This window comes from Carcharodon carcharias, chromosome 3 (genome assembly GCF_017639515.1).
Source record: "Carcharodon carcharias isolate sCarCar2 chromosome 3, sCarCar2.pri, whole genome shotgun sequence".
Taxonomy (NCBI): domain Eukaryota; kingdom Metazoa; phylum Chordata; class Chondrichthyes; order Lamniformes; family Lamnidae; genus Carcharodon; species Carcharodon carcharias.
In genome coordinates, this window is record NC_054469.1 from 74,318,000 (window position 1) to 74,330,580 (window position 12,581).

The window sequence follows — 12,581 nt, forward strand, 5'->3', positions numbered from 1 at the left end:
CTTAGATACATATATTATTTTGCAAATTGATTCGACATTTAAGAATGCAGTGCTTTTGAAGAAAAGGATTATCAACCTAGCTTAACAATGAGAAAAATTCATTAATTACTGGTAAAATTATTTCCAGAATCTTGTAAACGATGAATGCTCCTATAAATAGATTGAGATTCTTTATTGCATCTATTTTAGCAAGTAAGACAACAAATATATTAAAAAAACCTTTGTATTTGTACATATAAAAGATGTTCACAGGACCTCAGCAATGACGAGGTATTGGCACAAATCAGACAATGTACCCTTAAAGTTGGTCAGCTACCAAGATACAGAAGATTGCTCAGGAAATGTGCTAGCAGTGTGCAAACCAAAAACATTTGTTAAAAATCTTAATTCTCTCCTGTTTAGGCAAAAGAGCTAACTATAATAAATCTTCAGAGAAAACTCAATACTGCAAAGGAAGCCTTGTGCAAAGAGAAAGACCCCTATTTGGAACAAGATGACCAAACTCCTCAGAAATGTGCTACTGCAGAACCAAAAAATACTTTGACCAAAGAAAGAGCAATAAAATTCCTGGTGGACTCAGCAGTCCAAACCGAAGAATTGATTTCTGATATTGTTGAGGCTCCACTGACCACTTGTAAAAATGCAGAACAGCAAACTAATTTTCAACCTTCATATGTTAGTTCTTCAGAGGAAGTTACGAAAATAAGAAGTCAGTGCTCTGAAAAACTTCTTCAAATGCGAGAATTCCATGGTACTGAACTGGCCAAACTGGAAGCAAGATATTCTGCTAAAACAGAAGCCTTGATAAGTGACCACACTGCTCAACTAAATGCACTGAGGGAAGAATATGATGCTGTCAAAGCAGTGATGAATAGATCAAGACTGGTTAGTACTCATTATTGGCATTTCAATAATGAAGGTAGAAAAATCAAACTTTACCCAAGAATTTTGTTTAAGAATTGAATTATTTTGTTGCATTAACAGCAGGTTAAAATATTTAACAAGGATTATCTGTTCTAGCATGCTAAGATTTACACTGTCGAGCCTTCAGCTGCCTAAACCCTAAGCTGTGGAATTCTATACTTGAGTCTCTCCACATCACTGTTTGTCCTCACCTTAGGACACTTCTTTGAGCCTACGTCTTTGGCCAAGATTTTGGTTACAAGTCCTAATGTCTCCTTAGGTGGCTCAGTCTCTCATTTTTTTGATAACGCTCCTGTGATGCACCAGGGGACATTTTACTGCTTTAAAGGTGCCGTGTGGATGCGAGTAATCGTGCATAAAAATATGGGCATTTAAAACAACTCAGTCTTATTCTTACTGTAATATTGACATGATGCCATGTAATGAAAAGGAAAAGGGGGAGCATGACCTCTGTTTTATCAATCTTGCAAAATTAATTTGACTTTCAGTGGGAATTGTGTACATAAAAATTGCTATAGTGCAGCATCAAAACATACATTTGGTATAATAGTGACAATGTGGCATCTGCTGCAGTGATAAAATCTGTGGATAGTGTTTCCCTTCTCCCTTCTTCTGTCTCTGCTATGCTTTTTCTTAACAAAGGGTGTTGTCTGGATTTCCTCTGCCACTGTCTTTTCAAAGTGGGATAGGATGTCAGAGGACCATCCATGACAGACAGTCCTACTTTCCTCGGAGAAGGCCAAGCTTTTAAAGTGCAGATACCATGGTAAAGCCCATAACAGCTGTAGAAAAATGAATAGGTGTAATTGATGTAGGCTCTTTTAGTGGCCAAAACATTAATAGATGAGATCTGAATTGAAGGAGCAAACTATGAACAGCTCCGCTTGAGTATGACAAAATTTGGCCCTGGCTTGAGGAGGGTGAAATGGAGGCAGGCGACGAAGGGTGGGGCTGGCAGTAGTGGTCCAATAAAATCTATAGAGAAGGGCTTGCATTTTTGAAAATGATATTTCTTAAAATAAATACAAAAAAGAGACCACTTGTCATCATACTCAACTTGCACAGCAAGAATCTTTTACAGGTGGATTCATGGTGTCACTCAGGAGAACCCGGAACTTCAGACAACTTAAACCAGTTCATAAAGTAGTCTGGCATCACTGTTAGCAGAAACATATGATGAATTTATTTTATTGGAATTATTAGCAGATTAATAATTCAACAGCCTTTGCTGTTTTCACGATGTGCACCTTTTTGTATTTTCTAACACTTTAACCTATTGTTTTCCTCTTTCTACCATCAGTATAGAGTTTTTATTAAGTTCGCTTCAGTTTCCTTTCATTTATCTACTGTTTCATTTTTTTTCTTGCTGCCTCTTGATTTTTATATAGATTTTACTTTTTGATATATATTTGGTTGCCACTATCAAATTATATAAATTTTTTTTTGTTCATGTTTCCTACACAGGTGCATCTTGATAGACCAGAACCATCTATCACATTACAACTCAGGGATAGAGATGTCAGTGGTAAGAACCTTTACATATTTGCACTTATTCTTCAGTGATTATCTTGTTTCTATTTCAGCCAAACTCCTTAAAACAATGTTGCTCAGAAAAGATAGATATTGGTTTTGAAAATATAAGATTTGCTGCTTGTACTAATGTCGGCTTAACAGAAGAAAATACTTTTTTCATCTCAGATGCAGTAGTGAGAGTTGCCAAGAGGAAATATTTATATTGCAGGATGCTATTTGCTTCGATAACTTGATCTAGGACTAATGATGAAAGCTTGAGGCTTTCTCACATTTGACTTGCACAACTAGAATTATTTATCATTCAAAATGTGATTACAATGTTCTTTAAAATTACTTCTCTTTCAGAAACTCATTGGTTCCAGATATTCTTGAAACATAGAAGAAGTTTTAATCTTCAGTGCACTGTGCAACTGGGGCGCTTCATTTAGCCAAGTTTATATGAATAAAAATTGACCTTTAAGCAAGCAAGAGGCAGAAAGACTGGACTGTGGCACAGTGCAGTCACTTACAAGTTATTGTTTCATATTGTAACCAGACTTGAGGAACTTGCTCTTGTCAAAATTCAGCACTTTTCCAAAATGCGAATGTCCATCTAAGCAAGATCGTGATAAATGAGTTAGTAAACTTAAAAAGCAGGAATAATTGCACATGACTTTTTCTATTGATAGATGCTAAATGGTCATCGTGGTAACATTGGTAAGCTCTGTACAAAACTTCACTGAAGTAAGCTGATTGTGGTTCCAGGAACCTTACCTGGATCAGGTGCTTCTCCATTCTCCCCTCCTCCCTAGTCAATTCTTCCCCCCCGCCGCACTCCCCCCGGCTGCTGAAAAATTATTGAGGTATTATTTAAATAAATAAATAGATCCCCTCGGCAACAATATTTCTAAGAGTCCCTTTCTTTATCCAGAATAATCAACGCCATAGGAACAGGAATAGGGAATTCAACCCCTGAGCCCGTTCCGCCATTCTGTTAGATCATGGTTGATCTGTACCTCAACTCTATTTACCCATTTGTGTTCCATTTCTCTTGATATTCTTAACTAACAGAATTCTATTTCAGTTTTAAATTCTTCAACTGACCTAGTCCTAACATCCTTTTGAGGGAGGGTCTTCCTTTCAACTCATCACTGTGTAAAGAAGTGTATCCTGACATTACCCCTGAATAGCTCAGCTCTAATTTTAAGGTTAGGCTGACTTGTTCTAGGTTTTTCACGAAAGAAAATTAATTACCTAAAATTAATTTCATCCCTTAATCCTTTACACTGAAGGGAATGCATGCCTAGTCTATGCAACCTGTTTTAATTTAACCTTTTAGTCTCGGTATCATCCTGGTGCATCTGTGCTGCACTCTCCAAGGCCAATACATCCTTTGTAAGGTGTGGTACCTAGAACTGAACAAAGTACTCCCGGTACAGTGTAACCAGATCTTTATACAATTACAGCATAACTTGATCCCTTTGTATTCCAGCATCTTGTGATAAAGACTAATATTCCATTAACCTTTTTAATTAGTTATTGTATCTTTCCATGAGATTTTAGTTATTTCTGTATAAATCTCTCTGCTCCTCCACAATTAATATAACAGAAGCAATCAGAAGGGGAGCAGGCCATATGGTCCCACTGAGCCTACTCCACCATTCCAATGAAATTGTGACTGAACTTCTACATGAACTCCACTTTCCCACAGTATCCTCATGTCCATTAATTCTTTTGGTGCCCTTAAATCTTATTGGTTTCAGATGGTCAAGCTTTTGGTCATCTGCCCTAATATCTCCATATGTGGCTTGGTGTCATAATTTGTTTTATAATGCTCCTGTGAAGCACCTTAATACGTTCTATTACATTATAGGCACTGTAGAAATACAAGTTATTGTTAAGAGTGCAATTTGGGAATAAATGATGCAGTAAGTTAGCACATTGCCTTTTTACCTAGGAGGTTCAAATTTACTCTATACTCATGGGATGAAATTATCTTCTCCCCCTTGGTTGTGGCAAATGAAGTTAACAAGTTCAACCTGCCCCATAGTGCCTCTGTTGCTTTCAGCAAGGTCAAAAACCTGGAGATTTTTAAATATGGAATTGTGGGAAAGATGGGTAAGGATTTGGGACATGGCAATGCTTTAAAGTCTTTGCAGAGGAAAGGGAGGTTGATAGCTTTACAGAACAGGTGTCTATGCAGAGGTTCTATGATGGGGAAGAAGTGGGTGATGGCAGTTTTGAAAGTGAAAGAAACAGCGTCTGAAAAGAGAGATATTCAGAATGTTAGTACATATGGGGCAGTTTGGTGGTCAGCAGTTTAGTGGGAAATGGGGTCAAGACAACAGTAGTTGGGTTTCTTGAACAAGATGAGCTACAAGAAGGCATTATAGGGGGCAAACTATAGAACACTGTGGTTTCAGGGCTAGGGCAGGAGATGCCTGGAAGTTTGGTTTGTTGAGCAGGATGAAGGGAGAAGAAGTAGCAGGGGCAATGAAATGGATGTTCTCAGTTTTAGTGAATAAAAGCATCCTTTCATTTGGAGATGAGAATGTAAGCAGTGAAAGAGAGAAATTTAAGAGAAGGGAAAAGAAAGTCTTGCATTTATGCAGTGCCTTTCAAGACCTCTCAAAGTGCTTTACAGTCAATTTAATACTTCTGAAGTGAAGTCAGTGTTGTAAGATAAGGGAGTGATGGAAATGCATATACAGGGAAAGGAAGAAGCAAGACCTGAAATGATTCTGTTTGAAGAGAATGCTGAGTTGTAGGCTAGCAATTGCATAATAATTTTGTGCTGTTAACTACATTTCTTTTTGAAAAATGTAATTGAATTCGGAGTCAGAATATACTAACTTCATGAAATATGTTGCCCAGTCATGAAGGTAGATAGTATCTTGAATGTTTTCCACTCAAATACGTTAGTATCGCTGAAAAAAGAGACATGTCGAAGCTTTTCATCTTGCACACATCAGGACACTTTTCAAGAATAACAATAATAGGGGAAAACAATTTATACTGTATGAGAAGAGAGTGCTGATTGCCTGGCAAGTGCACTCTGGTCAAGGTGTTACCATGGAGAATGCACCAAATAATAGTGACTGGCAGTTAACTACCAAGCATTGTTTGAAATTTAAACCAGGCAGCTTGACCCTAATTGGTCAAGGCATGGCCCTGAGGAGTGACTCAACGAATGGCTGTTTAGCTGTTGTTTAGCTGAAACATGAGCAATGTCTATATATGTTCTTTCTGTCTGCAAAGAACAGGGACCTTTTTGTATGTATATATGAGGTTCTGTATTACCATACACCTGTCAAATACATTAGTTCAACTGGATGTGTGTATTTCATCATGCTTCCAGATGGCAGCTTTGTCGGGAGTCCAGGAACATTTAATATTACTACTGAAGGACAGGAATCCAGAACCATGTCTGAAGGAATTAGGAGAGTAAACAATGTGTCTCACGCAGTTCGTGCACCACTCCAGCATGGTACAGAGAATCTTCCTGACAAAATAAAGGTAAGGAACCAATATTCTCATGACAGTATGGCTGGTGAGGAAATGGAAAATGTCATGTTGCTACAAGGTGTTATTCTTCTGAGAACGGGCTCGGACACGTTTTTGGGATAGAGGGGTAAGTTTACTCTGTATCTAATTTGGAATACTTGAAAGCAATGGTAGGTGCCCAAATTAAGTGTTCCCTTCACTCCTCACATCCCTCACTTGGAGCATTTTCTTTTAAAGTTTCTGAAGGATGGTTGTTCCATTTTTTTAGTAAAGATTGATTATAGATTGCTTATTATAGATCGCTTATTGAAGATATTACATCAGTAACCTGTCTCTGAGTCAGTATAGAATAACTGACTATATTATTAATCCATTTGTTTTCAATCTTATCCAGTCTTTACTTCATGAGGTGCACCAAGAGGGTATGCAGGTGTTGACCCTTTCAGAATCCCCCTACTTAGAAGGACAACAGCAACCTCTAGAAAATCGCCCAGAGGGTTGGCTTCAAGAAAGATGGGAACTTTTGAACGTGGTGCAGTCACTTAAAGATGTACTTGCCAATGTTCAGGGAACTGGGGAAGCCAAGGTAAGAACAAAGCATGTGAATAGTGTCTTTAATGGTGTTTATTTGAAATTTGTTTCAAAATGTGGACGACAATGGCAAAGCAGTATTTATTGCCCCTCCCTAGTTATCCATGAAAATAAATAGAAGTTACAATACAGAAGCTGACCATTGAGACCAACTAGTGTATGTCAGCATTTACCATACATGCAAGCAAATACCGCTAATCACAGCTTACTATCCTGAAGGCATTAAAATTTATTCATATAGTGTGGGACTGGAGTCACTGGTTCTTTTCACTTAGAGACATTCATGATCCAGTTGGGTTTTTACACCAACCTATCTTGGTTATTTTCCTATTGCTAGCCCACAAATTAAGCTTTATTAAATGCAACACTCCTGTATGTTTAATATATCTCATTGTTCCCTTCATGATTTGAGAATGGATTAGCTAAAATGAAACTAATGACTTCCTCTACTGTGTCCATCTTAGAGGTTACCACTGCCACTAAAGTAACAGGAATTTCATCCAAAGTGTCAAATATTTATCTTCCACTATCCCACAATATAATTTTAGAACTTCAATCTTATACTTATAAAAGCTTTAACCTTCAGGCAAACTTTCAAATACCTCTAATCTGGCCGCATGATATAACAGTTTGAATGTCAGCATACATCATGAGAAACTGGCAGAACATGAATTTGAACCCAGTAAGCTTCAATAAGCTTCCAATCTCGATCACATTGCTGTGAGAAAAATTGGAGGAAGCCATCACCAGGTTTGATATATATATCCTAGAAGTTGGTTAAAAGTGGCACTGGCAGATGTCTGCAATAGTTTGTTCACTCGCTAATCCAAATCGCATGTGGTACAGAGAAATTTAAGAATGGAAAAAATTCATGATATTACAAAAAAAGTGGGGTTGCACATGTACAGAAGAGAAAAGAGGGCTGTGTGGGTGGGGAAGGCAGTCGGTGGGGGGTGGGGATGGTAGCCAAGTTTGGGGGAGGGTGGGGGATGATAGTTGGGGGCCATTGGAGGGCAGGGGGTGTGATCAGGCGGCCCAGTGGGGGTGTCGGGGGTGGGTCACTATTATAGTTATCCAGGAGTGTCATGAATCTATTGGAAAATATTTTTCTTTTAAAATAGAGGTTTAGTCTGTGGGTGTGTCTTAATTAGATTAAAGCCAACTGGTTTGGGTACTTTGATGTGTACTAGTTTTGAGATGTAAGAGGTAGAGTGCATTTTCATTTTTTGAATAGAGCATTCAAGAAGTGGGGTGAAATCTGGCACCTCGCTAACAGAGACCAAGCAATGTTTATATTACTAATAAAATTGGTACTGTGAAAGGGGTTTTAGTGTTAGAAGAGGTGGAGTTCAAAGAGGCTGGTGATACAATGAGAACTTACAATCAGTGAGATGTGCTGGATATAACTGATAGCAGAGCAGAGGCAATGTACGATCAAAGTAGCTGTAAACCTACAACTGTCTCCTCTGGAACCAAAGTGAAAGGAACCTCATTTTGAATTCGTACAGTGAAAATGCTTTGCCTGGTGTCTGCTATTGCCTTAATGGAGATTAGTTTAGGAATTTGTTAGAGGTTACGAGAGAAGTATTTTGTAGCCATTTATATGTGTTTAACATGTTGTAACTCAATAAAATGTTTCATTTAGTTTAATCTAAAACCTCTTGAACGGTGGTCTGATTTCTGAATTTAGAGTTGCATCTCAAACATACCACTTAAAAATATGGGTTATGACAGTTGTTTAAAGTTTCCCTCTGGGATTTTTAAAGAACTCAACTTTATGAACTGCTGGGTCATAACAAGGAGTTAAAAGTGGTTTGACTTCTAACCTTTCTTGGGAAACTATTCTGGTGCAGTTGGAACCATCCGAAGTCTCGGATTTAATTTGGAGTTTCACTTGGTTCCCAGTGCAGGGTAATTGCCCATTGGAAGTTTGAACTACCCAGGTGATTCCTGTGTAGTCCTTATGTAGGGATTTGGGGACTTTGAGAAGGGTTTGGGGGGGTGGGGGGCATCCCCAGTGCATGTGCTAGGGTGCCCCCTGTGTATGAACACCCCACCCCCACCCTGTCCCTCTGCCCCCAAGATCAGAAGTTATGGGTCCTTGTATTTATAGTGAATCTTATCACTTTTCTTTGGTCAAGTGTATATGCAGTTTTGATATGTAGTCACCATTGTTATTTAGGTAAGCAGCGCCCCACAATTAAAGTTTGGTATTGGTAGTGATTGAACAAAGGATGTTGTTCATTACATATGGAGAACTCTCCTCCATTTCGAATAGTAGCTCTTTGAATAGTGTCATGGGATCTTTAACATGCACTGTACAAACAAATAGGCATCAATTTAATGTCTCATCCAAAGAACATCAACACCTGCTTACAGAAATTTAATTAGCAGGGTGAAGTGTAACTTTTTGAAAGATTTATATTCCTAGCTTCCAGATGTGGTATCTACCTGAGAGTAATATGTGAAATGTTATCAATGTCTCTTGCAGGCTTTACCCACTGAAAACATCACAGACTGGCGGCGTGAACTTCTCCAAGCTGTTCAAAATGTTTTCAACAAAGAACGTGATGTCTTTATGGTTGCTCTTCGTGCACAAGCTTCATCCTTGAATAGTATGGATGCAATGACATTATTGAACTTACTGAAAGAACAGGTATCTCCCCTCACTAAAATGGGGCTTTATCTTCCAATTCTGTTTTTCTGAAAAACATATTTAACTGGTCTTCTGGATGTCCTATTTAAATACTGCACATTGAGTGTAAAGCTACTGAAGCAATTAATCTATCTGACATAGACATTTGTTATGGAATCATTTACAATATTCTTATTAACTCAGTTATTACTTTCAGTCTAGCTTGTGGTCCTGTATGTTTTTCTCAAGTTAAAATACCCTAGCTGACGTGTACAAAAATAATTCAGTGACGAGTATGCGCGTGGACTTTCACAAAACATTAAATTACATATTAATGGTTAATGACTGAGGATTCATGGAATAAGTGGCTAAATATGGCACCAGATGTAAAATTAACATGAGAAAGTATAAAGGGTTTATTAAGCTTCACAGGGGTGTTATCTTGACGATGAACCACATAAAGAGATATTAGGACAGATGGTCAAAAGCTTGGTTGGAAATATGTTTTAAGGAGATATGGAAAAGTAGAAAGCTTTATTGGGAAAATTCCAGAGCTCTTAAGGCTTAGGCATCTGAGATGGAAAGCGGGATTGTGCAAGAGGCCATATTGGAGGAGCGCAGAGATCTTAGAAACTTGTCAGACTGGTAAAGGTTGCAGCAATGGGGAGGAGTGAGACCATGGAGTGACGACAGCATGAGAATGAGAAGTTCAAAATCAAACTGTTGCTGGACCAGGGGCCACTTGGTCAGCAAACACTGCATGATTGGTGAACAGGACTTGGTGTGATATTGAAAACAGGCAACAGAGCTTTGGATGAACTGAGGTTTTTTAAGGTGAGAGGCTGGCCATGAGAGCATGAGAATATGTGAACCTTGAGGTGACAAAGGAATGGATAATGTTAGAATCTGTGCCTTTTCTATTTGCTACAGGAAACGCAGAGGAGAGCAGATGTGGAACAATTAATGACTGCGGATAGGAATAGTATGATGATGGAAATACGTGAACTTTGGTCATATCTGCAAAGAGCCCAAAAGGGTGACAAGAAGTCCATGATTGTGGAAGAAAATAGTACACAAAGAAATGAAGGTGTTTTTGAGTGGCCTGATGATGCATAATCCATACAATTGATCATATTTATTTCATAATAAAGAGTTTAAGGTTGCATCTTCTCCTTCCCCCACCCTGGGGGTGGGGGGGTGCAGGTGGAAGGTGGTGCAGGGTGCCAATAGTGTACACACCTCTGGCAAGTATTTATTTTACCAGTGGCAGGGTCAGTATAGAGTGGCCCGCATGTCCTTGGGCCATTTGAAGTCCTTAGGGGGCTAATTATTGTCCACAAGGGACCCCCTCTGCTGCTGGTGGAGATGGCAAGGCCTCCAGGTAAACACCGGCTACAGACTCAGGATTGGATGTGGGGGGGCGGTGGGGGGAAAAGAAATCCCTCCTTATAGAAACATAGAAAATAGGAGCAGGAGTAGGCTGCTTGGATGATGATCATGGCTGATCATCCAACTCAATAGCCTGCTCCCGCTTTCTCCCCATATCTTTTGATCCTTTTTGCCCCAAGGGCGATATCTAACTCCTTGAAAACATACCATGTTTTGGCCTCAACTACTTTCTGTGGTAATGAATTCCACAGGCTCACCACTCTCTGGGTGAAGAAATTTCTCCTCATCTCAGTCCGAAATGGTCTACCCCATATTCTCAGGCTGTGACCCCTGGTTCTGGACTCCCCCATCATCGGGAACATCCTTCCTGCATCTACCCTGTCTTGTCCTGTTAGAATTTTATAGGTTTCTATGAGACCCCCCCCCCCCCCCTTTATTCTTCTGAACTCCAGCAAATATAATCCTAACCGACTCAATCCCTCCTCATATTTCAGTGCCGCCATCCCAGGAATCAGTCTGGTAAACTTTCACTACACTCCCTCTACAGCAAGAACATCCTTCCTCAGATAAGGAGACCAAAACTGCATACAATATTCCAAGTGTGGCCTCACCAAGGCCCTGTATAATTTCAGCAAGGCACCCCTGCTCTTGTACTCGAATCCTCTCGCTATGAAGGCCAACGTACTATTTGCCTTCTTTACCGCCTGCTGCACCTTCAGCGACTGGTGTACGAGGACACGCAGGTCTCGTTGTACATTCCCCTCTCTCATTTTATAGGCATTCAGATAATAATCTGCCTCTTGTTTTTGCTGCCAAAGTAGATAACCTCACATTTATCCACATTATACTCCATCTGCCATGCATTTGCCCACTCACTCAGCTTGTCTAAATCACACTGAAGCATCTCTGCATCCTCCTCACAGCTCACCCTCCCACCTAGCTTTGTGTCATTTGCAAATTTGGAGATATTACATTTAGTTCCCTCATCTAAATCATTAATATATATATTGTGAATAGCTGGGGTCACAGCACCGATTCCTGCGGTACCCCACCTGCCATTCGGAAAAAGACCCGTTTATTCCTACTTTTTGTTTCCTGTCTGCCAACCAGTTTTCTATCCATCTCAATACACCACCCCCAATCCCATGCACTTTAATTTTACACGCTAGTCTCTTAAGTGGGACTTTGTCAATAGCCTTCTGAAAGTCCAAATAAACCACAACCACTGGCTCCCCCTCATCAACTCTGCGAGTTACAACCTCGAAAAATTCCAGTAGATTTGTCAAGCATGATATCTCTTTCGTAAATCCATGCCGACTCTGTCCGATTCTGCCACTGTTTTCCAAGTGCTCAGCTATTAAATCTTCTTTAACGAACTCTAGAATTTTCCCCAGTACAGACATGAGGTCTATAATTCCCTGTTTTCTCTCTACCTCCCTTTTTAAATAGTGGGGTTACATTAGCTACCCTCCAATCTGTAGGAACTGTTCCAGAGTCTGTAGAATCTCAGAAGATGACCACCAATGCATCCACTATTTCTAGGGCCACTTCCTTAAGTACTCTGGAATGCAGATTATCAGGCCGTGGGGATTTATTGGCCTTCAATCCCATCAATATCCCCAACACCATTTCCCTACTAATACTGATTTCTTTCAGTTCCCCCCTCTCACTAAACCCTGTGTTTTCCAACATTTCTGGTATGTTATTTGTGTCCTCCTTTGTGAAGACAGAACCAAAGTGTGTATTTGGTTGGTCAGCCATTTCTCTGTTCCCCACCATAAATTCCCTCCTTTCTGATTGTATTTGTCTTCACCAATCTGTTTCTTTTCACATACCTATACCTACATATCTACTTTTATAGTCAGTTTTTATGTTCCCTGCAAGTTTATTCTCGTACTCTATTTTCCCTTTCTTAATCAATCCCTTGCCCCCCCCCCCCCTTTGCTGAATTCTAAAATGCTTCAATCCTCAGGTCCCTTGCACAACAGAGGCCCCCTATCCCCTATGGAAAGGACCGTCCCTGCCT

General features: G+C 39.6%; 1 protein-coding gene across 5 annotated transcripts in view; it reads left to right on the forward strand.

The window, feature by feature from the left end:
* akap9 (A kinase (PRKA) anchor protein 9) overlaps positions 1-12,581 on the forward strand; it is a 289,385-nt gene that overhangs the window by 229,248 nt on the left and 47,556 nt on the right. For all 5 annotated transcript variants that reach the window (XM_041183274.1, XM_041183275.1, XM_041183278.1 and 2 more), the window contains 6 exons: positions 403-885; positions 2,389-2,449; positions 5,795-5,952; positions 6,335-6,526; positions 9,023-9,187; positions 10,097-10,253. In XM_041183274.1, the coding sequence (XP_041039208.1) occupies positions 403-885; positions 2,389-2,449; positions 5,795-5,952; positions 6,335-6,526; positions 9,023-9,187; positions 10,097-10,253 (1,216 nt within the window). The remainder of the gene's footprint in view (positions 1-402; positions 886-2,388; positions 2,450-5,794; positions 5,953-6,334; positions 6,527-9,022; positions 9,188-10,096; positions 10,254-12,581) is intronic.